General features: G+C 37.0%; 1 protein-coding gene across 3 annotated transcripts in view; it reads right to left on the reverse strand.

The window, feature by feature from the left end:
• Window positions 1-25,984, reverse strand: part of RAB3GAP2 (RAB3 GTPase activating non-catalytic protein subunit 2) — a 45,968-nt gene that overhangs the window by 14,488 nt on the left and 5,496 nt on the right. The window contains exons 2-20 of one of the 3 annotated variants that reach the window (XM_051782938.1): window positions 21,141-21,205; window positions 17,762-17,885; window positions 16,597-16,678; window positions 14,565-14,612; window positions 14,385-14,460; window positions 14,136-14,237; window positions 12,997-13,096; window positions 10,389-10,481; window positions 9,395-9,543; window positions 8,360-8,439; window positions 8,160-8,249; window positions 7,209-7,348; window positions 5,716-5,932; window positions 5,272-5,415; window positions 4,925-5,007; window positions 4,248-4,312; window positions 3,772-3,862; window positions 1,519-1,646; window positions 590-803 (exon numbers count right to left, since the gene is read on the reverse strand). In XM_051782938.1, coding sequence (XP_051638898.1) covers window positions 590-803; window positions 1,519-1,646; window positions 3,772-3,862; window positions 4,248-4,312; window positions 4,925-5,007; window positions 5,272-5,415; window positions 5,716-5,932; window positions 7,209-7,348; window positions 8,160-8,249; window positions 8,360-8,439; window positions 9,395-9,543; window positions 10,389-10,481; window positions 12,997-13,096; window positions 14,136-14,237; window positions 14,385-14,460; window positions 14,565-14,612; window positions 16,597-16,678; window positions 17,762-17,885; window positions 21,141-21,205 — 2,091 coding nt within the window. Of the gene's footprint in view, window positions 1-589; window positions 804-1,518; window positions 1,647-3,771; window positions 3,863-4,247; window positions 4,313-4,924; window positions 5,008-5,271; window positions 5,416-5,715; window positions 5,933-7,208; window positions 7,349-8,159; window positions 8,250-8,359; window positions 8,440-9,394; window positions 9,544-10,388; window positions 10,488-12,996; window positions 13,097-14,092; window positions 14,238-14,384; window positions 14,461-14,564; window positions 14,613-16,596; window positions 16,679-17,761; window positions 17,886-21,140; window positions 21,206-25,984 lie in introns of those variants that run through there. The other 2 variants (XM_051782937.1, XM_051782939.1) reach the window with 2 other exon arrangements.

The raw sequence follows: 25,984 nt of genomic DNA on the forward strand, positions 1-25,984 counted from the left end.
TGCCCAACATGGGGCACAAAGGGTTGACACGATGACAGATCTGACCAGAGCATGTTAAAATAAATTTGTTATAAGCATTCATTATACTAGTTTAATAGTCAGTGGTCACAATGCTGATGTATTTGCTCTCAGAGTTGCTTTTTATGCAACACATTAATTGCTGTACATGTTCCCTGCTGTGCTGTTTGTCACTTCTGGGAGCTGGGTTCAGGTTACAGCGACACAGTGAGATCCCTGGTCATGACACTCAATGGTATTTGTCCTCAGCATCTCTGTCCCTCGGGAGCCATCCAGCGGAAGCTCTTCGCAATTACACCTTTTCTCCTCCAAGAGCCCATCCACGGGGAAATGACTTCCTCCACCTTCCCCTTCTCCTCCCGGTGAATCACAATCGTTCTCTGTTCAACACTGCTCAGTACCCTCCAAGGGAAGTAAAGGTTTCTGGATTTCATGGCAAAGTGACAGGCACTGTTACATACTTCTTCAAGGCAAGACAGGCTGAAGGCCCCCGAATTAAGGCTAAGATATTTATAGAATCTTAGATTATAATTAGTCTGAGTAATTTGGCAAACAGTTCAACACCTCTTACCTAAAGCCACATATTCTCCGTCTTCCATACTTTTCACATTAATCACATCCTTTTCATATTCCAAATATTCCAAGAACATTTTCACAGACAGTATGTCATCCTTCTCATCAGAAAACTGTACAGTGGTTTGAGTATTTTCTTTCTTGTAGTTCTCCAGTAAAGTTTCGAGCCTATGAAAATCTTTTTCTTCAAGCCGAAGCAGTTTAGCCAAGTCCTTAAAAGTAAAAGCCAAAAAAAATGCCACACCACGAGACTTATACAAATGGATGGTTTTCAAAACATAGTAAAAACTAAAAAAGGCAGAAGTCAAAATATTTCATCTTGAACATTAAAAAAGTCTTTCAAAAGGTCCAAAATGACTGAATAATCTCCAAAGCAGTTATTCACATAGCTCAAATGAAGACCTTGTCTAGCTTCCTTTTTAAGGACTAGAGCAGATATATTTCCCATTTTTAGATCATGCTTATGGTATAACAATTGCCCATCAAGCAAAAAAGCCTATATAATACCGATATGGTTTTTATAAATGTATAAGCAGTTTTACAAATTATATCAAAAGCAAGCCAAATTATGCTGCTACAAAAACAAATATCAAAATTTTTAACTTCTACTAGACCCAGAATATCCCTCCAAAACCAAGAAAATGCTATGTACTTTCGATAAAGGACTGAAAACAGGAGATCCTGGTTCTACTTTAATTTCTATCTCAACTTCATGTGACTCCCTAAGAACAGTAGGTAGATGAATTACTAGACATTTTTACAAGGATGGAGGGAAGGTATAATAAACCACTATTTCATTAAAAGTTCCAGACCACAAAAATGGGTAACTTGCTTACCTATTTATTTTACCCGAGGCCTTGAAAACATAATTTTATGCTTAAATCATCACTTGATTTTATAAGACAACTGAATTTTCAATTTACTTACATTATCTGAAGGTGAAGTATCTTTCTGTACGCTTTGGGAATTTAGTTTGCTGATTAGTTCATAAAGATGTAACAGCTTTAACTTGTTTGCACAGAACTGCAGCAGTCCTTCATCCACACACTCCAGCTCTGAGGAGAAACAAAACTGCATTTGAACTTGAATATATAGCCTGGAGTAGTGAAACATACTGAGAATCAGAGGATTTCTGTCTCTCAGGGTAATTTTTTGATGCACTGCTGCTTGCAATGATTATATCCCCTTCACAGCAGTATAAAACAAGAATTATTTTTGCAAGAGGTATTGGAGAAAGATATCAGGCTCATTTTTAAACTGAAAGAGGCTGACAATGTGGAACTGAACCAAGGTAAATCTACTGTCTTTTCCTGGTTTAAGGCCAAACCAGAGATTGTCAAAAATTGAAATACAGTTCCTATTTCCTTTTACCAAGAACAACAACCTATAGTCTTTTATTCATTCTGCCAACACTGTAAGCATATTTCTTGCATCAGAAGAAATTTAGGTACCTACTGACATGAATTAAATTTCATCTCAGCAAGATGAAATCTCAGGTTTTTGTATTTTGACAGTCTTTGACTCAGAAACTTCATTATCTATTGACATTCAAATTCCAGTAAGAATTAAAGCAACCAGAATATACGACACCAACACCAACACAATGTCAAAACCTCTGTTCCAACTTATTTATTTAACAGAGCATTTTGGATAGATCCTAAAAGGACCTTTCTATACAAAAGATACCTCTGAATATATCATTTTCACCTGACACTGCTTCTAGACATGATTTTCACCCTAGGAACCCTTAAACACTTTTGACACACTGCTATTAAAAATCCTACAAACAAAAGAGGAACGTATAGAGTTTGTCACACAGTCACTTAAACTTGTCTTCACACCACAGCATTCACAGAGCCCAGCACCTGCTTTGCTTTATCTTTCACCTACTAGACAGAAGTGGAGATATCTGCTTATGAAATTAGAAGGTTGGAACATCAGTCAAGTTTGTTCTTTATTGTGACTGCTGGGAAATACTGCTGTGTATGACAACAGGAGCTTAATGATGAAAAATACACAAACAGGAAGTACACAGCTCTGTCAATCTCTCTTCAGTGTTAAAGGGCATGTTTCCCTTTTAGTCTGGGTTATTTAAGAGTTCTAACAGAAATGGATAATGCTAGCAATTTAGAATGCCAAACCAAAATTAGGTAGAGAACTGCATGTATGAAGCTCTCAATTCCCTCTATCTTCTTCAAGAAAACTGTAAAAAACCCTACCAGGGATATAAATGAAGGAAAGATTTCTTTAAGGGTTTGAAACCACAAAAACACATTGTGAGTCTCACTCAGGCAGGAGAAGGGACAAATGATTTATTCAGTACTTGCACACAACAGTGGTAGGGACTTCTTGACTCCTGTTGTTGCAGACTCATCCTCTAACAAATCAATATGAATCCAGTGACAACAACAACAACAAAAAAAGCAGCAGGCTTCTATTGCTGAGAAGGTCCAGCACATGCAAAGGAAGTGGCAGGCACATGCTTCTCCACTCTAATCCTCAATACCCAGTTGGGTTTCCAAAACAGGGTCACCTCAAGCACAAAGAAGTTTTACCCAATTTAGAAAGACCCAACTGCAGAATTTCAAAGAAACAATCTTGCAGAATTTTAGCAACAAGATTTTGAATTGGCAATGCCATTTCCTGACACAGGCTCTGAAATCTCTAGCAAAACACATAGTATTTTGTAAACTTCAGCAAAGTTTACCAAAAAAAAAAAAAAAAAAGATACTAGGCATCTGATCACAGCTCAGATTCTCAGTGATAAGGATTTTGTGCTTCCACTACATTAAAATTCACAAATCCAATGTACCAAATCCTTACTTCCTTCCTTGGAGAAAGAATAAACTGAAACATCCACAGGCAAAAGCCTGTGAAAGCTTTTTTCTGGAGGAAGTTTTAACTGGACCAGCCCAGTTGTTGTTGTTTGTTTGTTTTTAAATATAATCACAAGTTACTAGGCACACAGCAAGCATAGCAAAGCATACTTCCTAGCAAGCTATTTGCAGTCTGCATTAAAAAAAAGACACGTGAAAGCAACAGCCTGTGATATCTAGCAGCAAAACTAAGCAGACCAAGTCTGGTCTCCCTGTGGAACAGAACAGCTCTACAGTAGTCTTACAGCACTGCAGACAAAAGTGCAAATGCCTCTCCATATTTGCAAAATAAATATCCACCTACCCTGTTTTTTTAAATTATCCATTAATGTCTGAGTGATGTTTGTGAGAGATGAAAGTGGCACACGTTCACTTGTCAATATACTTTCCAAAGCCTGTTAAGCAGACATTCAACAGAATTAAAAATTTACTTAATTTTACCATAAAAAAGTATAAATTAAGTCAACAATATCTTGGACTATAGTTTTTCATCTGTATGTTGCCTTCACACATAATACAGAAAGGTCTGTCCTTTTTTTATTATTTTGACTTTTATCATGGAAGATGCCTTGGGGAAATCATAAGTCAAAATTAATTCCAGCCAACATGTTGTAAAAAAACAACCCAGAAAAGAACAACAAAACCTCAAACATGTCAATTATTTGCCTCAAGTAGCTTTAGGGAAAAAATGAATGGAACCATTTAAAAAGATTTAGCACTCTAATCTGATAATGCAGTATTTTTTCTAATATTAAAGTATACTGGCTTCTATATGTTCACCTGTTTTTTTGTAGCAGGGTATTTGATATCAAGTATTAATTCCTTTGCTTCAGCTTCAATTAAATCTGCAAACAAAGACATAATCACAACTTCAATTCATCTTTCTCAAATGCCTTATGAAGACCAAGTCAACCTGCACCACAGTTAACATGCACATGGCTTCATGCTATCAAGATGAAGAAGTTGCCAAGCTTGGGGAAAATGAAACAAAATAACAGCTCAGTGACATCTCTTACTCCAAGTCTGTCTTTTGTAAGAAATATGTATTACTTAGAGGAAGAAGGATATCTAGACTCAAATGCTGAACTAGATGACAAAGCACAGTGAATTGGAAATACACCATGTTTTATGCAAGCACCCAAAGTAGTGTTTAATTGTGGCACAAGATTTACACGGCACACAAGGCTTATCCTGGATTCTGGTATGAGACAAATTTAATCTGGTAGTTTATTAAAACAAAACAAAACAAAAAAACCAAACAAAAAAAACAAAACAAAAAAAAACCAAAAAAAAAAAACAAAAACAAAAACCCCAAGCTACCTGAATCCTGTAACCCACAGCACATACACCTGTCAGAATGCACCACAATCACCCTTGTGTTTGTACACTTACAGGACAGATAACCCAAGCAGCATTTGATAACATATAATCTTAAGAAACTACACAAAAGAACCTACCTGGATCTGAGGTTTTAGCTTTGAGTAGAGCATTTAATTTCTTCACCAGATGCATATCCTTTGCTCGCTCACTCTTTTTATCACTGAAGGACAAGAATTTTAATTGTATGAGTGAAGAGAATTAAAGGGAATGATTCAAAAGACTTGTATTTTTTTAATTATTTATGTTATTTTAAGGTAACATCACATTAATGAAAATCAAGTTAATATATACAAATCAATTGGACTATTACAGAGTACTATTCAACTTGAAAACGAAAAACAGAATTGCTCTCTCTAAATAAAATACTGTTTCCAAAAACAATAATGAAATTAATTTAGTTATATAGGGCTCAGAAAGTCCTTACCTCAGTGCTAAATGGAAAGGTACATGGACAGTTTTCACACTTCCAGAGACTGGATCAACAAGGCATATCTGGTAAGTCTGGGGCTGCCATCCCTGACTGGTCACATTGTTTAGACCCATTATTTTATAACCAGGATACAGCAACCTGAAATGAAAAAAAAATAGCCTTTAAAGAGAAGAACAAAATTATCAACCTTCCCCTTTCATACACTAGATAAAAAGGCAACAAGTTTTATAAAGCTAAGGTTTAGCAATGGCCAAACATGTTCTTAAGGAAAGACTGTAGAGTGATAAAATAAGTCAAAGTTTCCTTCTATAAAACAACACCAAGCTGCATTCAGTAGAAATGCTGTGGGCAGCACAAAAGGTGCCTGCCAGAACCGCTGGCACTTCTACCATATCCCCATATCACTTGCAGCACAGCCTGCTACCACCTGTTTCTTACCTACAATATTTGCCCACATTGAAGGCTCCAACTCGAGGCCCTTGCTGCGTGCTCCACACTTCCAGAATGCCTCTCCTTGGAGCATAGATCACAAGGAACTGAGCTACCCTGCTTGGACCCTGTGCATTTCCAAAAGGAGAAGAATCCATCTTCTCACTTTCCCTCTCCTGAAGGTCCTCTACAGTCTGTATCCAACCAACTTCTGCATCTCTGTATCCTTGGTAAGAGAAGATAGAAGTTCATTAGTGTACACCAATTTATACACTGCATAACCTATTAAATAGGGAAAGTTTTTACTCATATGTTTTCATCATTAAAATGCATTTTTACAGAGACAAAAATACTCATCTTCTCTCTCTGCCACATAAAATCATCCTAGACAAAAAAGGTAGAGATGTTATAATGACATCACTGAACCATGTAATGGTTTAGCAAGTAGAACTGAAGACTCCAAACCACAAGAGAAATACTAATGTATAAACCAAGTTTATAACAAGATATGTTATACTGAGAAGGTTGACAAGTATTCACAACTCAATTCATGACAAAAGGTATGATCCAAAACATTTAAATCAGCAGACAGTTTTGTTTAGAAAAGAAGCAGCTACTTCACATCTCAACAACCTCACTGGGGAAAGGCTGGCAAATTCTAAATATGTATACAACTATCAAATAAACCTTGGGACTCTAACAGTACTACCTAGATAACAAGAAGCTCTCAGTAACAAAGAAAAAACACCAGAAAATATCAGAAAGCATAGATTATAACTAATAAGCTTCAAAATATAAGAGAAAAATGCACAAGGGAAACATGATTACTCCAGCTATTACACTGCCAGTATGTCACCAAAGTAGCTACTATGTTCATGACCACAAAATCTTCTGAATTGGTTATGTGGAAGAGAGAGAAAAGAGCTAGAAATCTTCCACCTGTTCTTAAAACTTATTTTTCACCTCATAAAAATCTTCAAAATTGTGATTCTACAGAGGAAATAAAAATTGCAGTGGCATTAGATATAATCAAAATTTGAGAGCTTAACATTCAAAGAGCCCTCAATTTAGAAGAGATTAAGGACTCCCTTCTTGCTCAATCTAACAAGCTGTATACCTTCTTACCCATTTTTCAAAATGTTTACTTTCTCAGCAGAAATAAAGAGGGTACTAGATCTTATCAAAATAAAGAACCTCGGACAACAGAGTCAAAGCTCTTTCAAAAAATTGTTATGTTAAAACCTTTCTCTTGAGAAACAGTCTGTGAAGATAAAAAATTAAGAAAAATCTATATAATACAAACAGAAACAGACCAGATTTTAACTATAGGCCATATAAGTATTTCAGGAATTTACAATAATACCCTCATAGACTTTATATTACACCTGACTTGGGTTTGTAATAATGCAACCTATTAAAATTCTTGACATTTAAAGTCTGAACATAAGAAGCCACAGTGTTTTCAGGACTATTATTTGCTACACTAATATACACCATCATACCTTTCCACATGCGAACTGCGAGTCCTCTTGTAACATCCAGTAAAATAACCCTTCCAAATTCATCTGTCACTGCTGCTAAAGTGTTACACGGGGAAAGACATATTCTCTCACCATGGCGACGGGAATCTGGAAGTCCAAACCTAAAAATAAAAACAATAAGCAAGCAAAAACACTAGATACCTCTTTTTCTTCAGAAATAGTTAACAGATTTTCTTATAAGGACTAAGATTTCTTTTTTTAAGGTAACATCAGGTATGGGTAAAATTAAGAGATAATTATAAAAAGAGTTCTTGTGTTGCCTGCCAGGATATATGACAGATCTGTCTAAGTCCTACTGAAAAATCAAAGTTCAGAAACTAGGATAAGTGATGGTCTTGTCATGCACTGTCAGGCAAGGATCTCAGAGCACTGGGTTATTCTATATGCCCTCTCTTATTGCTCAACAGTCTTGAGAATACTTAAAAAAAACAAGGGAGAACCATCAGGAATTAATTTAGTCTTTTATCACTTTCTTGACAACATTAGGTTACAGTCTGTTGTTCCCATTCTCCTCTCTCCACAATCAACAGGGAAACAGGATACCTGCTAGTTTTTGTGAGGGGCATTAAACTATCATAATCAGCAAATATTTCATGTGGCTTCTTTGAAGCACTTTGGTGATAAACTTCAGGAGTGATATTTGTGTACTTATACTGTCATTAAACTGTGCACACTGATCTTGTACAGTAGCAATGAGTCCATGCATCGGAAGTGAAAGATATGAGAAATTATTTGTCCAGAACAATAAACTGAAATGAAACAAAGTTTAAAACAAATGACCTGCAAACTATCATCACTGCTTAAAGTCAAGAAAAATAAACATATTCAGCAATTATTCACTTTTCAAAATCATTCAAATACATAAAAACATACAAGATCTAAAGCAACTGAGACTGAAAAAAGCCAACTTACCTCACTGCCAATGGGGTTGCAGGTTCCACTTTTGGTTTCTGTTTTTGGACAGGTTCTTCTTCATGTTTACTCTTCCAACCAAGCCAGCCACTTGCAACAGAAAACCACATAAGCAGAATTACACCAGTGGTCCTAAAAATCCTCAAACTATTATGCAGCTATTACTAAAACAAGCAAAAAAAGGTAATTTATTTTATTACCTGGCAGCATTAAACAATGCTGAAGTCAGTTTACTTGCAACTGCTAAGGCAACATGAGACAGCAGTGGCTGTGAGCTACCCTGAAAGAAAGGAATGAAGTGCTTAGAAAGTCAAGAAAGTCAGCTGCGAGCCACCCTGAAATGAAGGAACAAAGCCTTTAGAAAGCCAAGAAATAGTTCTTACACTGAACTCAACTGCAGAATAGTTTTTCAGGTCTCCTATGGACTTTCAACTCAGAAAGCATAGCTTTAAGACTCTGCAAAATTTTAATTCATTGCCCCCAGAAAAGCCATTCTGACATCTCTTTACCATTTCAAAATCCTCCTGCAAGTCACTTGGTAGCTCAGTATGTTTGTCTGCAACAGAAGTTAAAAAAACCCTGTGTATGATTTATCATGGAGAGTTAGCTGGTGCATGGCTTTGGCATCCTTGCAAATATCAATATAAGCAGTTTTTTCATAAACATATTGGAAAAGCAAGTACAAAAATCTGAATTCCAATTCTAGCATGGTCAATCAACTTTCGATCCTGATAAGGACAGCACACACATGGGGTCTGAATGTACAAGACACAGCTACACTGGCATCCTTTTCCTCCAATACAACAGAAGATGGTGTAAATGTGCCACAGGCTAAGCATAAATTTCAGTTTTCTACTACAAGAAATCACTACAGTATACTCAGGCCATGTGTTTACACGATCAAAGGTCAAAGACCTCAAAAAATTCTTCAGATGCATGTTTACACAATATCAACTTAATTTTTCAAAAAAAATTTAAGTCACTTAAATGGCAATAAAGTAAAAATTTTTTAAAAATTAAGTTACTTGACTATCACATTCATTTTAGGATAGAAAATAAAAATTCTCATTAGCAGACATTACTATCATATCCACTCCAAATCATTCCAGTTTTAGAAGACCAAGAAGGGGAAATGTCAGCATAAAATGAGCACAAGAATACTTCAGAAATAGTCACACAGAAAAAAGAAGGATTAATTATTCAAAGTTTCAGCAAGTCAGCTTTGTAGTACATACCTCCAGGGCAAAAAAGAAACCAGTGAAAGGATTGGCTCCAACAGTAACATACTGAGACATAGCAGGTGGGCTGTTTTTTATGGTTGCATTATATCCTCCTATATTGGAGGCAGTCTTCATTTGATCAAAAGGACACAGTGTCATGATGCCTAACAAAAACATTAAAGTGAATGTCTTATACTTCCAGAACAAAGGCATGCAATTGCTATAGAAGCCTAAATACATTCCTGCCTTCTGGACTGACCAGCCAACATTCAGGGGGAAGGGTGGAGAAACAGCTTTAACCACAGAAATTCCAAAGAACACATCAGAAATAACCTAATGTACTTAGGTTAATTATGAAGCACAGTTCATTTGTTCAGGGGGGGAAAAAAAAAATCAAAAAAATCAGGAGAGTTCAGCAGCAAAAATACATGTACCAAATTCACTTCAGCTGTTTTGATAGCAGCCTTCTGACCTCTTACCTGCTTTTGTAGAAAGCATGGAAGAGAAATGAAGCTTACTGTCCCTCAGATCTGCCTCTCTGACAAGAATCTAGGCTGAGGGATAAAAGTCTTTGAGAGCCTAAAAGTCAATTTGAATTTTTTGGAAAGGAACAATCTCAAATTTTATTTTCTTTGTCTGCTAGACTCAGCAAAGACCCCTACCAGTTTTAACCTGCCTGCCAGATGGTTCTTTGACCTCATAGAAATGGCAATAAATGCATCTGATCTAGTTTCTCTCAGCTGCTTCTTACCAAACAACAAAAGGACAAGACAGTTACAGCTGTAACATCCTTTCTCCTCTCAAGTGGAGAGGGAAGGCTCAATCAGACTAGAAAAGAAAGTAAAATGTATTTTTGATAATGGTTAATGAGATTGTTCACTATGACAGCCTTCTCTCACTATTTACTCCTATCCAACCAGTACCACTAAGTACTCTCAACCCAAATTTAACAGTATGAAAGCATTAATTTCATTTATTTAAATACTGGAAATCAAACAGAAATGCTTACCAATACTAGCATGGTCAACAATCGTATCCACATCTTGCAAACCCCATTTCTTATAAGCTAATGGTGGAGGCTGAACATTCTCATTGCCAGATGCTGCAGCTGACAAAAGTTGACAAAACACAAAAAAATTTCTACTGAGTCAAAGACAAAGGAATAGCATAACAGAGGGGGAAAACCCCGATGCAAACTGAAGTCAAAAAATAACCTAGTTTTAAATTAACATACATTTAAACACCTGCTGAGCGAAAGTGGCCGTTTGAAATATTTGCTTCCATGAAATTAAAATATTTTAAAAAATAACTGAATAGAACTCCATGTGATATTCCATCACAACTACATCTCATACTTGCAGAGAGCTTTGTTTCATGAGTTATTTATGGTATAATATTCTGTACAATTTTAAAAAGCAACTATAATTTATTTCTGTGGTCTGGGCATGTTTAAGTGCAAACTCCTCTGCCCAAGTACTTGCAAAGTCAGTACATTCATTAGATGTGTAACAGTGAGCAGTAACAACAGTGGTAAAACTAAATGAATGACTGAAATTTTCAAAATACCTATTACCACAAGCACTGATGATCAAGAATGAAGGAAGACACGGCACTCCAGCTGCAGATATTGCAACAAGCTGTAAGTGCTTCCCTGCAAATGGTGATCTCTCACTGAAAGAGCAGAGTGTGTCTTGGTTGTTAAAGTAGATGGGTGGGTATTTCTCATTACAGTCTGTTTTCTTTTGCATTTGTTGCATGATTCAGAGAATATCACATTTTAAATTTCTGATTTTCAAGAGTTTTGTCTTCTCTCATATTTTCATGGAAGCACTACCTTTTCATTAAGAAGGACATGTATTATTAAATAGACCCAGGGAACAATTTAGCAGGGCAGATCAGGATCTGAGAAGGGCTAAAACCGGATGTCTAGGGAAGAATATTAGAATAAGGATACATATTTGATGCTTCCTCTAAAACAGCTTCTGAAGACAAAAAGAAGCAAGCTCTAAGCACTCAGTAACCTCCACAGCTTTCTTCACTAATTTGGCAGTTTCCCTCTGAGCTCAAGTGCACCTTTAGCATCCACATCAACCTCAGGCAAAGAATGCCACAATTTACCTCACACTGCATAAACATGCCTACTTTTTATTTTCAATTTACTATCACCTAGCTTCGTTTCATGCCATTTTGCCCTGAACTGAAAGAAAAAGGGAGCAATCCATTCCTACTGGCCATCCCCACGTGGTTCAGAGAAGAGCTGTTTCACCACAGCCACGTTTCTCAGTTCTTTATCACTCATCCCTTCTAGACAAGACTCAAGCCTTAGTTTAAGGGTGTTGCTGCCCAAACAGTTCAGGACAGCTGTCAAACTGGCTGATCCATTGTGTTTCCCACCCATGCTCACCCTTGTGATTGTCAGCTCATGTGACTTGCTGGAGGGGAAACAAGAATCTCACAAATCTGAAGTTCAATGAGAACAACCATCAGGAAATTCAGGAGAACAATTCAGCAACAGCACTTGTGTAAGGATTTATCATGCAGAATTGTAACAGCACCGTACCTGTGCCATCTACCACACTGTACTGTCACATAGTTCTCCTCTCATGCTTGAAAACTGACCCTGTTTCCAAATTAGAGTACGAACAGGGACTGTACTAAAGGAACAGGATCAAAGTCTGCACAATCAAACCAAGTATCCAAAGCTCTTAGACATGAACACAAAGAGCAGTGATCTTAACTAAAATTATCACAGCATTATCACTTCCATTAAAGTCCTTACTGGGAAGAAGAGCATTCCACTGACAATGAAATCAGCACCATGAATGCTAAGAAGCACCTTAGCAGTTTGCTGTGGGTTAATGTCAGTGGGCAGCTAAGCATCACACAGCCACTTGTTCACCTCCTCCTATGGGGATGAGGAAGAGAGTCAGAAGAGCCAAAGGGAGAACACTTGTGAGCTAAGGACAGCATGCAAATAAAGCAAAATAATTAATTTTCTTTACTACTTCCCATCAGCAAACAGGTATTTAGTCATTTCCAGGAAAGCAGGGCTTCATCATACATAACAGTTACTTGGGAAGTCAAATGCTATAGCCCTGAAGGTTCTCCCTTTCTCCTTCTCTTCTCCCAGCTCTTATTATCTGACATATCATCATATAGTACAGGATATCTCTTTGGTCAGTTGGGATCAGCTGTCCCAGCTGTGTCCCCTCCCAGTTTCTGGTGAACCCCACTGTCAGGGTAGTAAGAAACAAAAAAAGCCTTGACACTGTGTAAGTGCTACTCCGCAATAGCTAAAACACTGGCATGCTATCAGTGCTGTTTTCATCACAAATTCAAAACTCAGCCCCATACAAGCAACTGAAAAGAACATTAACTCTATCCCAGCCAGAAACAGTGTACAGTGTTATGGTGAGCATGTACAAGGCAGTCAATACTACTCGGACAGCTCTTTGGTAAAGGAAAAAATTTTCCTGTATGCAGTAGGTGTCAACAGTAGATGGACAAGCAAGGAAGACCTAAATTCCACCTTGATTTGATATTTAACCTAAGTAAACTTCATATACCATAAGGTACTATTCACAGAGTCAAAAACAAACACCTCCCCTTAAACGTACCTCTTGCTACCTGATTGCGACACGCACGGAGGGACTGAAAGAGGCTAAAACCATCAATTGTCACAATTGCTGCTGGGTACAAGATACTTAGCTCTTCATTCTGTGGAAAAAATAAGAGAACAGAGACAAAAAACAGATCACTGTTACTGCTGGAACAGTTTATTTTCTGGCATTTCATACTATTAACTACACAAAGATGAGGATTACATCCAGAGAGTTAATATCTAACAAGCCACAGGCAACAGACTAAGGCAAAACTACTGGAAGTCAGTATTAAACTGTCCAAAAAATTATTTAGGCACATAGTTTTATATTTTTATCTTCTTTTAGTAACTTGTTTGCTTAATATATTTTACAGCTTAGGAAGTAAACACATAAGTCACAGCAGCTTGTGAAGGCCACAGAAAAACAGGTTCCTCTAGAATGCAAGAGCCAAATTCTGAAAGTGGACTAGCCACTGAATTACCACTTGGGCACGTAGATGCTAATCTGCTGATACAAACTGAAGACTCAAATTCCTTAATGCTTCTGTATTTTAAAACTGATCCCAAAAATGCCACGCTAAGTCACATGAGCATTTGTACAAAGTAAACTTGGAAATTTCTGTAACTTCATTAATTTTCTGCATAAAGCAAGCCAATTCAGCCAAGGGCAAAAGAAAGTCGCGCTCTTTACTAGGAAAGCCTGAGCTCTGCAGAACCTTCTCTGCAGGAAATACTCAGAATGACATGCAGGTTCCTAGCCCTATAAATATTTTTTAATTTTCAGCCATCTTCTCTGTGAAATAATTAAGTTCTTATGAATGAGTACACATAGCTCTTGGCACCTGTCACGTAACATTTTCTCCCTCCATCAATGCATTATTGTACTTTGTGCTCACAGATGAATAAACAGAAAACGAATGAAGGATTCCTTTGCAAGGCTATTACAGAGAAAAAGACTCCAAAAAATAAAGACATTCTGAATCCTCAAACTATACAGGCATGGATACTTCATAGAACAAGAAATCGAGAGTCTCTTGTTCTAAGGAACTGTCCATCCCATCAAAAACTGGTAAAGGACACAGAGGATTCACAGAGAAGACTCCCTTCCATACCCCATAACACTGCCACTTCGCTTTTGAAATAATCTGACAAAACCTGTTCTGTGACACCAGGATGTCTGGGAATTTCATAGGTTCTGCACTTTAGCTGTAGGACAGGATCTTCATTCAAAAGCTGTGCAAGAAGCAGTACTCCACTCTAGGAGAGAAAGAATAATAAGCATGAACGTTTCTGCCCCTTTTCCTTAGGGAAGGCAAAAAGCACTACCTGCAGAAACTAAAGTTTAAAACACACAGATGTTTATGACACCATCTTGCTCGTGGCCTGCCATGCTGAGGAACATACCTCAGTGTAAAAACGAACATAGCCAGAGGTGAAGCCAACCACAATGCAGGTCCAGTCAGGGCGGCCTGTGGAACTCCTGTTTCACAAAGACAGACTGGAAGTTAAAAGCTGTTCTAAGCTATCCGGGCATAAAAGTGTAATGTAAAGAGATGAGTGATGCATATACATGTCAATCCTTACCTCTTCTGACTTGCCAGTGGAATACACAGTACACTACTCACACATTCACTAGAAACAGAAAGATAAAATTAATGAGTTTTTCCCCAGTTTTGTAATTTTGCTCTACATAAGACATCTTGCCAAGTCAGCGTTTTAATTATTTAATAATATATTAATGCAGCACATCATATATATTCATAGTAAGAAGCAAAAAAAAAGTCCATTTTAAAGACATTTTCAATTTCAAGTTCAAGAATGCCCAAGTAGATTGCATGAGTGCTAATTACACCTTACTAATGATGTCTTTCATAAATCACAGAGTTATTATTCTGTCAATCCTGTTCAGCAGATTCCAGTTAAATTTCATGTACCTAAGGGTAAACAACTTTTTCTGATCTATAATGATATACCAAGAACAACCATTTAAAAAAAAAAATCCAGTGGAACCATACTTATCAAAATAAATTTTTTTAATACATTATGCAATTAGGTAGACTTTACATCCACTGCATTTCACTGCCTTATAATTTGAGAGCATTAGAAGAGCTAATATGATCTTCCCAGATAATGCAATAACCAAGCATGCTCAGTGCATGACAGGCAAAGCATGCAGAAGGCAAGTAGATTTACTTGTTACCATGGTATAAAGTTTTACACTGTCTGGGGAAACAGAAGCAGTACAAAGGTTTTATGAAACAACATATACATTCAAGATGGCACCCCAAACAGCACTTAAAGCATAAATGCCCACATTACTGTTTATTATTTGCATTTCAGGTCACCTCCAATCCCCAAGGATAAGCAGGCTAGACAATTAGAGAAAGTTTTCTAAAGGCAAGTTTGAGATGAGTTGCAATTCCATTACATTCTCAAAGCAACATTATTTATCTTGGTGAAATCTCATCTACCAATAGCAAAGCTTAGCCACCACAGAACCTTGTAGGCAACTTTAAGGAAAGAAAAAAAACAAACCAAAATTAACCAAAAAAGTCAAGTCTTCTGGTAATCTGACAGTAATTGACATATTTACACTTCCACAGAATAATAAATAAAAACAAATCAAAATGTAGTGAATATAACTGCACTTATCTATAGAGAGCTATCTGTTCTGAATGGAAGTGTCCCTCAGGGTTGTAAAAGCAGTGAGAAACAAACTCTCAAACAGAATTTCTTTTCTTTTTTTTTTTTTAACAAAAGATGTCAGGGTAATTGCAGTGGTAGCATGGGAGGAAAAAACCCACAAATTCAAAGATGCACATACATAACAGTTCAAATGTGTAGCAGCAGCAGTTTTATAAAAGGGTTATGATTTTTACAGATTGGAGAGAAGCTGATTAAGTCAACACCTCCTGCAGCACAACAGAGGGTTGAAGCCAATAGGGAGCACATTCAAAGGCAAACAGCAACTCAAGGTTGCAGACTTAATAACAAAGTGCAAAATCTTCTTCCATATGGAGATTCAAGAAAAGGTCTTTCTGGTTGTTTGAAGAGAGATTGAGTAAAAATATTGTATAAATACCAAACACATGATCAAAGCAAATTTTCCAATGACTTACAGCCCAAACCCATTTCTTGATCAGAGAGATGACTTTAAAATTCCTTGAGGTTTTGAAAATGAAGAGAAGTATTTCTAAAACAACTTCATACGTTTCCATTTGCAACATCCCCAACAAAATTTCTTCTCTACTATAAAAGCAGATTTTTCAAAAAGGATACTCTTTCTTTCTTCTTACTAGAACAAGAACTTACAGAAAGCATGATAACCCAGATTTATTAAAATGCCTAAAGTATACACAAATACACTGATCTGCACAGAGAACATTTCTTTTAATTTGTATGAACCTGTCCTGAGCCATCACACAATGCATGAGTGACCTTTGCACACAGTGTTTCTGATCACCCAGGTTACTTTATGTTGGTTTCCAACAATAAAATACAGAAGTACATAAGATATGCACTCGTATAAAAAGAAAAAAGGCACAAGTACAAAGCATTTTACTAATTACTAAACATGAAAAGAACATTTTAATCACAGCTGCATTTCAACACCTACCCTTCTTCAACATTCAGAGAGCCACTCCAGCCAACAGCATATTGCATTTCCTCTTTCCCCTTGTCACTGTGCTTCCATTTAGCTGCCATTAAGAATAAAGACACCATCCATAAAACTGTAATGTTCTGCATCTCACAATCCTTTTCTTCTGTACAATACATCCTACCACACTTAGATTAAGTACCAATTACAGACCCTGAAAATCATAAAAGCAACAAGACATTCTTAGTGACTTTTCTAAAAACCTGACACATGGGGACACTTCTGCCACTGTGTGGTACAGCTGCCACTGTGCAGTTCAGCAGAGGCAGTTCTCCAGCAAAGTGAGTTAAATCACTTCTTTGTGCTTGATGCAATAACAATGTTATAAGTAGTACCACTATCTTTTCATCTTTGGTGACAAATTAGCAACTAGTCTGCATCAGGCTTGGAACACACAACTTTGCAGGGAATGACAGTGCAGCATGACAACTCCATGCAATCTGCCCAATTATGCAACTCTGAGCTTCAACAGCCAGTTTTTTGGTTGAATATTCCCCTTACCAGGAGGTTTATCTTCATCATGCTCACGTGCCACCAAATGCAGCTGTTAATAGCACCAGCACCCCAGACAATAGCACATATGTAAACAGCAGCTGGAGGTACCTTTAAAAGTTCCCAGAGCCCTACTTTGGAGTAAAATATAAAGCCACCCATTGTTCAACATGGAGAAGAATTTTCTATCAAAGGTGGAAATCTCAAAAGCAATTCACAGTAATGTTCCCTCCTCCAAGTGACACTGGCTCAGGTGGGTCATGTTTTCCAAGGGAAAATTAAAATAAGGTCAAGTATTTCTTAATGGCTAAAACTAACACAAAAGTTTTGTTTTTCTTATTGAGCAAAATTAATGTCAATATCTTTAAACATCTCAAACAACTGGGTAGTTATAGTGCAAATGAATTATACATGATGAAAAAGTTCTTGGTCAAAATATAGCTGAGAAGCAAAAACAAATCAACTTACTTGCCAATCAATACCTAGAAAATGCATGATGTGCACTATAAAACACTCCAAAATTCTTGAAGTCATGACTTGGGGGATAAGCAGATGGGGGTGGGGGAAACAAACCTTGCCCTGGTTCCTATAAAGTGTACTAGAACACATAGTTAGCAGCAGGTATACTTACGCACTAGAAAGACTGCCTTCTGTTCATTAGCTATGACCATCAGGTCATTTGTTGGTGACAAGGACAACACACAGTCCTGAAGCCAGTAATTTCTCTGGTTCTTGGAATTAGATTCCTCTTCTTCCTACAGGTAAAGCTTTAGTCAAGGTATGCAATAATTTTAAACACAGAAGAACTTGCAAGATTCATGACAACAATTTGGCTTGCCCTCCATAGCAGCACTAAATGGACTATTATTTATCACATCACACAACTCCACCTTGCATGAAGTCATGAGAAAAGCATCAACCCTGCACTAATTCTGTGTGTTTACAAAACAGAAAACAAAGAAGTATTCATCACTAGCTCTACTCTTCAAAATCTTCTCCTTTCAAAGAGACACTAGGAAAATGAGATCTAAAGTTTTACAGTTATTGATTAAAGACTGGAGAGAATCTCTTGAGTTATTCTCATTACAATCCATACTCAAAATGAACAATTTATCCAAGCTCACACACTGACCAGCATTAAGTAAACACATGCACATAGGAAGAAGGTAATTAAGCTGGTATTCACACTAAGGCCTCATGGTAACATGTATCAGGTATCAGGTGCCTTTCCACAAAGTAACTTCACAATGAAACAAATCCCAACCAAGTGGTGCCAAGTTTTAATGGTATAATGATGAGTAAGTAAAAACTTAGATACCATCCTCATGTATAAAAGCAAAAAAAATTGCATCTTTTTTCCTGGGAGCAACAAGCCAAATATTTGCTCATGTGACATAGTAGCTCCTGCTAACCACAGTTCAAAGGCAGGCAGGAACAGGTTTTGAGTGAAGTGCTACACGGTCTCAGAGTTGATCCTTAGATCCATGGGCTTACCCAATACCAGCAACACACTTTCCCTTGTCCACACACTCCATTTCCATAGCCACACATTCAATCCTATGTCCTTCTCTCTCTCCAAAACATTACTCCATCCTCTAGTATTTCAAAGCAGTTAAGCACAAATAAAAAACCCAACAACTTCAGTGCAATCATTTTCTGATCTGTACTATTTATTCTCTTATAATAAAGTTGCACCTGCTTGAAAACACACAAATTTAATCCCAGTAGAAAAATAAACACCAAACTGTAAGAATAAATTGCATATCATGCTCTTAATCAGCTATTTATTGTATTTAGTTCCTTTCATAAGGTTGTATCATAAAAATGGTCACTGTGCACAGAACGATACCCTGTATATGCATCATAAAGTCTACATTAGCACACTTCAAACATTCTGCTAACTACCTTTGTTCACACTCTCAATTTGTGCAAGAGGAGAACCTATTGTCATGTCATTTTTGTCTGCTGATGGATGTCAAGTTCTATAGCAACAATTACTCCCTATTTACTGGCATTTTTCAAGACTTTACAAAAAGGCAGTGAAGTTTTCTGAGATACTCATGACAACTTTAACTCCTCCTGACAGAGATAAATGCATTATGTGCAAAAACACACAAGCAAAAGCCTAAGAAAAGCCTTGTACTAATTTTTAATGGCATGATTTTCAAACTGAGGAAAAAGAAACAGAAATGAAAGGTTTGTTGAAAGATTAAAAGGAATTAAAATTGTATTTCAGACAGAAAATTTAAAGTTATCTGTAAACATAAACAAAGCACTTGAAATCTAAAGACATAAAACATGGCCACCTGATATTAGTGACAAAAATAAGCTGAGGGTTAAAACAAGAAAAGCACTGAACTTGTCAAAACAAATTACTTAAAGGTGAAAAACAGAATGATTAAAATCAGCATTTAAGAAAAGACATCAACATCATCATTCGTACAACACAGCAAATCAGTTCCACAAAAGAACACCTTATGGAAAAAAACAAAACTTTTTTCCACTTCCAATGCCTTCTCAGAAGTTATGTTCCATGAAAGAGATACTTGTCAGGGGACAAGCAATTCCAAGAAACAATTACTTTTTTTGCCAACTATAATACAAATTAAGAGTTAAAGGCCTTAACAAGGGAAGTCATTGTTATATTATACTAATAATTCCCAACTCTGTGTTAGACTCAGGCAGTCATTCTTCTGTGTGTTCATACACAGAGACTCACGTATTTATATGCTCCTACCCAGAACAACCTGTTTGTTGTGTATGACAGCAAACTCCCTCTGAAGAGTTTGACCTGGAATCACTAGTGACTTTAGAGAAAAACACGTAAGTAGAGGATGCAGTGTTTAGCAAGAAGGATGTGAACTACCTGTTGGAAGACTGTGACAATTAAAGAGCAAAAATTTAAACGATTTCAATTTAGCAGCACCTGCTGCTTCTATCAAATTACAACATGAAGTAGAAAAAACAAGCATTTGTTCTCCTCAATCAGAAAGTTATACACATTACAGCACATCTAACAAAGATGTGGCCTGAGAAACACACTCATTTCATGGCAATTATAGAGGAGTTGAGTAACAATCCTATTTAAAACTTTTTATACTCCTGTCATTCCCGACATCAGTGTCAGCGATTCATCCCTGAGCAACACCGTGCTCATTTCAACTTGTCACCTCAGCTGAAATATCTGTTTCCCTGCTGAAATAAGCAGTCACAAGGATACTGCCCAACTCCTTAGGCATAATTCCTGCCCACTGACATGATGACAGCAGATAAGAGCATTTTGTTAGCACAGTGAGGTCTGGATTCCTCAGTCTAGCCCATGAGCTCTTAGAGGGATTTAATCAAGCAATTCTGTTGAGATGACTCATTCAGCTGCAAAGGATTTCTACAAAGACAGCTTCTTTAACATCTCAAGTCAGCTGGTAGCTAGAAGTCTCAGTCTTACAAACAATTCACAGACTAGCCATGCTGCTCTTAGCTGAACTAGTTGGGCAGAAGAATGTTTTCCCCCTTTAAAGAGCAACTATGCTGTTCCACATATGTAGCTTAATCCCTCCTGTGACACCATCCACATATGACAACATAAAAAGAGTACTACATGATCTTTAGGAAGATGTCTGTGCCAGTGGTTCCTGATTGAGTAGCTTTTGATTTTTATTAATTCATGAGAGATTATTACAACTTCACTGCCATGCCCTACTGTCTCTGGCTAGCTATAGGACAAAAGAGATGCCCCCAGCTGCAGCAGCACAGAAAGATGTGTGTATACTCCATTGAGAAAAAAGCCTACAGAATACAAGAATATCACAATAGGTAACATCCAAGCTATATTTAGAAACAATTACAGGAGCAAGGGACAAAAAAGCAGTCACACTTAAAACAGAGGTCAAGATGCTTCTTGCCTAGGTGATAGCTATATAGGAGGGAAAAAAAAAAATCACACACACAAACTGCGGAACATTTTTTAGAATAGGCAAGTTAGCAATGAAAACTCATTTAGATGAACTTACAGGTTCTTGTAACTCTGCTTCATCCCAGGCTCCCCAGCCACCATCTTCCCAGCTTGTTGATTTGCCTGCTTAAAGTGAAAAAAGATTTGTATCATGCATACAGCACAGGCAAAAACCAAAACAAAATAAAAAAAAAATCACAATTAAGATGATTGCTGGTGGTCATTTTTCTTTCCTCACCAATGCATTATAACTTTGTTTATAGCAGATACTAAATGAGTTCTACAAAAAGAACACTGAAGTGGTACAAAGGGCTGTCTTATTTCTCTGTATTTTATTTACTTCCATTTCTGACACTTACAGCAAACAGTGCTTGGGACAACACATCACTGATCCTTCAACAGGGCCTTTCTGCACTTTACTAGAAAAAAATTATTCCATTAAATTTGTGTTTTCTCAATTTCTCATTTCAAGAGAGCCAAGATCTATTTGTAGTTTTATGTTGTAAGCTGAAGTGAAGAGTGAGGGCAAAGGGGAAGCCCAAGTGTCCACTTGACAAAAACTCTCTCCAGCAGGTATAGAGACCTAAAGCCTCACTGAAAAATCTAAGCTTTAGCTTGATTTATCTAATTTCTACTACTCCAAAGACAAGAAGAGCCCATTTGCACATATTAGGCAGCTACACAGGGAGAAGGGACAACAGGTTCCCTCCAACCCCTCATGCCCCCAGAAGCTTTACTAAGAGAACCTGTAACACACTACAAGAACCACAAATATATCATTTCATGAGAGATAGTATTTCTATACTTAAGTATAGTACTTTCCTTTTCATAATGTGGATTTTCATTTGGTTTAAGTCAATTACAGGACCAGCCAACAGCAACACAAGTTCATTTTACAAGGGAGTGATTGTACACAGAAATTCATCCGTGACCACAAAACACCTGAGCCCAGAATAATGCAGTTCCCACCACCAAAGCAAAGCAAAAACTCAAGGTATGGCCTCTGAGGAGAAAACAAGCACAAGATCCTTGGCTATTCAAGTCTTAGCAAGACAACACAGAGGAAAATTAATCAGTTTCAATGATGCCATTCAGAAACCTCAGAAATGACAACCTTACAAAATACCTCAAACACCTGAGAAAAGAGATTCATAGAGACAGGCCTACTTCTCAGTTGTCTTACGAGAGTGAATGTAGAAGCCTTATAAAAAATCTGAAATTTTTTCACCTTAAAATACAGAACTTGATGTGAATTTAACAGCATTTAGTAGTAGCAGATACACAATTCTCAAGCACCACCATTATTGGGACCCTCAATAAATCAACAAGCATCACTGTAGTCCAGTAGAAAGGCCACAGACTGACTTCCATCCAGCATGCACTATGGAACCAGTAACACCAATAAGACTTCAAGAGTTTTCCAAGGATTTCTTTCAAGTTTTTCCATCAGTTCTTGTCATGGCTAATTTGACCTCAAGAAGTTTAAATATGTCTCAAATTAGTTTAAATTTAGTTTTAAGCAAGCAAGATTTTACCATTTTGGATGGTCAAACAGTACAGACAATAAGGCTTGTATCAAGGCCACTCCCATCTTATTTGGTTTAAAAACTCTAGTTCCTTTACCACCAAGCAAGGAAAAACAAAACAGTGTACAGTAGAATGAATGTCTTTTATAGGTAGATTTTAAAACTTTTGTATGACTAATGAAGACAAAAATCTTTGAAAAAAATCTTTGAAAAAAAATATTTTAGCTTAAGAAACAAACTTTCTACCAACACTGTTGAGAACAGCAAGACAGTATTTCACAAGAGAGTAGAAGACAAAATGCCCGCTCCAAGAATAATCTTTGTAAAATTAAAAAGTCTGTATCATTTACAAAATGGGTGAGTCAGACAGTTTTACTGCATCATCATCAATACAGAAATAACTGCATGGTTATTTCAGGCGTAGCTATATAAGCAACAAGCTTCCAAGGGTCACGGTCTCATCCTGTACTTGAGGTTGAAAATTTTCCAGTGTAAAAATACAAACATATAAATGAGAATTATGGCAGATACTGTTGAATAGAAACCACAAGAAGAAAACAGTAGTTAACTTCAATGTTTAGTTTAAGATACCTAATAAAACTCTGCTAGTGTTTGCATTTTACTATCTCAGAAGGAAACAAAATCTCCTTCCTATAAAACTCACAAAGGAAAGAAACCTGTCAGCGTGCCACAGTCCAGAGAGAAACACAACCATACCCAAGGAACACAGTCGGGGTGCCAATGCTGGCCCTATGGCACAGAGCAGCCACTTCAGTTCTGAGACTGAACACCCACAACAGCAAACTTCATCTGCGAGAACTCTGGCTGCCTCTTTGAGAACAGCTGCACTTTCACAGTGGTTGTCACCTTCCTTGGGTGATACTAAGTCAGCCAAAAAAGATGGAAAAATTACGTAATGGTGAGTCACCATTCTACTGACAAAACTGCAGAGATCTTTTGGAGCTGTGACCTGCTCTGCAAAGCCAGCACATCCTCCAGCCTACCAGGGTTTACAAGTTTCCTCCTTCATGTCCATCCTCCACATCATATAGATTGCCCCTGCATGCACTTTCATACGTATTTCTCAAGCCTTTGCATCCAGTCTTTCCATATATTGTTTCTTTTTTTAAGAAGAAATGAAATTACAACTGATTTCTTACTCATGTTATTTAAATACTTCACCCATGCAATGGTTACTGAAGCAAAGTATTAAACAACAGACAACTATCTCTGGAACAATGGACAGAGAAGGCACAGAGGACACACTGTCATACAGGAACTCAAAGCACACAGTTATTCACCTGTGCCAATGAATTACAAAATATTCCATGGTCACTGTCAGCTTGCAGAGACTTTCCCATTCACCAGCGATTGATAAAGTCAGTCAAGTGAGAGATGGCACAGGGTCCAAGTTCTGATACAATGAAGATTAAGAAATACCCCTTTAGTAACATTACAGATCTGAACTAGCAATTGTGGAGTGTAACACGTTATCTAGAAATCAATACCTAAACAAGCCCTAAACAATTCTTCACTTGCAACATGTCCATTTTTCCAGTTCCCCATTGGGGAAAAAAAAAATTAAAAAAATTAAACTTTCCTGCACAAATCTGTATTTCCATTTCATCTCTTACTAGTAGCAGATGTCTTATAAACAGTTCTCCTTACTGGGATTAAGCAGCAGCAATATTCTAGATTTTGCTTTACTGCAGAGATTGTAAAAATAAAAGTCCATTCTACTGGGTCTACAAGAATCACTTAATCCTTTCATTTGAAGCATACAACATTAAAACTCCATCAGCACATTTGAAACTTCACAGCTGGTTTAAACACTGCACATGTGCAACACTCACGTTAATCCAGAAGAAAATTCATTTCAAGTATGTTTATCATAAACTTAATACCCACAAGAGCAATTTCTACTAAGCATGTTTTGCTTAAAAGACAAGGACAGAGGACAGAGAAACAATAGGAACAGATCTAGACCAACGAGGTCTAACCGTCATTTTACAGGTCAAACTCAAGATGAAAGATGATTTTACTCAGTCTAATATTTTCTCCCCAGATGACAGAATATATATCTGAGCACAGAAAATTGCCACTGTCCTCCCTTCCAGAGCAAGAAGCAATCTGGGGTAGGCAGCAGAAGCCTTTTCCTCCTGCCCTCACATCTATGTTCCAGCTCTACAGAGCAGGTTATCAGAGGACGCGCTTGGACACACGCACTTAAAAGTGTGTAGTTTGTTGGATTTATGATCTTCCAGTTTGTTTCCCATCCATGCTTTAAGAATATAAAAAAACAATAGGTAATAGTTCAAGAAAAGATTGCTTAAGTGCAAGAGTTGCAGATTTTTTTGTTCTATGTACATTTACTACAATTCTGATACTGTTGCATTGCATAATTAATGAAAAAATAGAAACAGTTTCTTTTCTTTCCAGGCCAAGGAATTTCAGAAATAGTTTAGAATCTTCTTGCTGTTCAGTAATCACAGGCTGTTTATTCCCAAACCTCCTCCACTGTGGGGACTGACAAATATATTAGGCTATTTTGCCTCTTTTGAGACTAGTATTACATTTGTTTTCTCTTATCACTTCAGACAATCGTAAGTGGAAAAAAAAAACCCCAAACCACTCAAACTAAGTTAGCTCTCTAATCTCAAAAAGAACCACTTGAGCATTTTTTCCTCTTTAAGGTGGTCACAATTGCTTTCAACAGAATAAAAGATGATGAAGTTAAAAATAATCCAGGTACTACACAGATTTCTTAAATAAATGCTGCAAAGTTCCATGGCTTACAGTTGTAACTTAACTCCAATAGCAAAGTTCAACAAGCCGTAGAGGGGGGGAAAAAAGCACAGAGGAAACAAATGGAATAGATTACCTACATAGTGTTTCGGCTTTTCTTCAGATGCAAGTAACACCCTGAAGTTACAGCAAGAATGAAGAAAGTCTATCCAGTAAAAGAGGTGTTAAAGAATTAAAAAACTTAGGTGAGAAGATAATTTGGATGAAGCACTCTGACACCATTCTGTCATCTATACTGAGAGCATGTCATTTAGTCTTCCCCGCATCTGAGAATGTATTAACAATTACAGATGTAACACAATTCAGGCAGAGTGCATATTTTTATGATATTTTACATGAAAACTGAAAGAAAGGAATCTTAAATGTACATAATACCATCTGGAGAGGGAGGATCTGATTAATGAGGCAACAGAAAAGATCTTGTCACAACAGTCTAATATGAGAATATACCAAATTCAATAAGATTGATATAGAAACAGTTAAGAACAACTCTATTGCTAAATGCAATCTAGAATTTGACTTTGTAATGTAATTTTTTCTTTGTAACCTTGTTGGCAACTCAGAAATAAAA

The sequence above is a fragment of the Manacus candei genome, unplaced genomic scaffold (genome assembly GCF_025592945.1).
Source record: "Manacus candei isolate 608988 ecotype Guabito, Panama unplaced genomic scaffold, ASM2559294v1 h1tg000017l, whole genome shotgun sequence".
NCBI classification, from domain to species: domain Eukaryota; kingdom Metazoa; phylum Chordata; class Aves; order Passeriformes; family Pipridae; genus Manacus; species Manacus candei.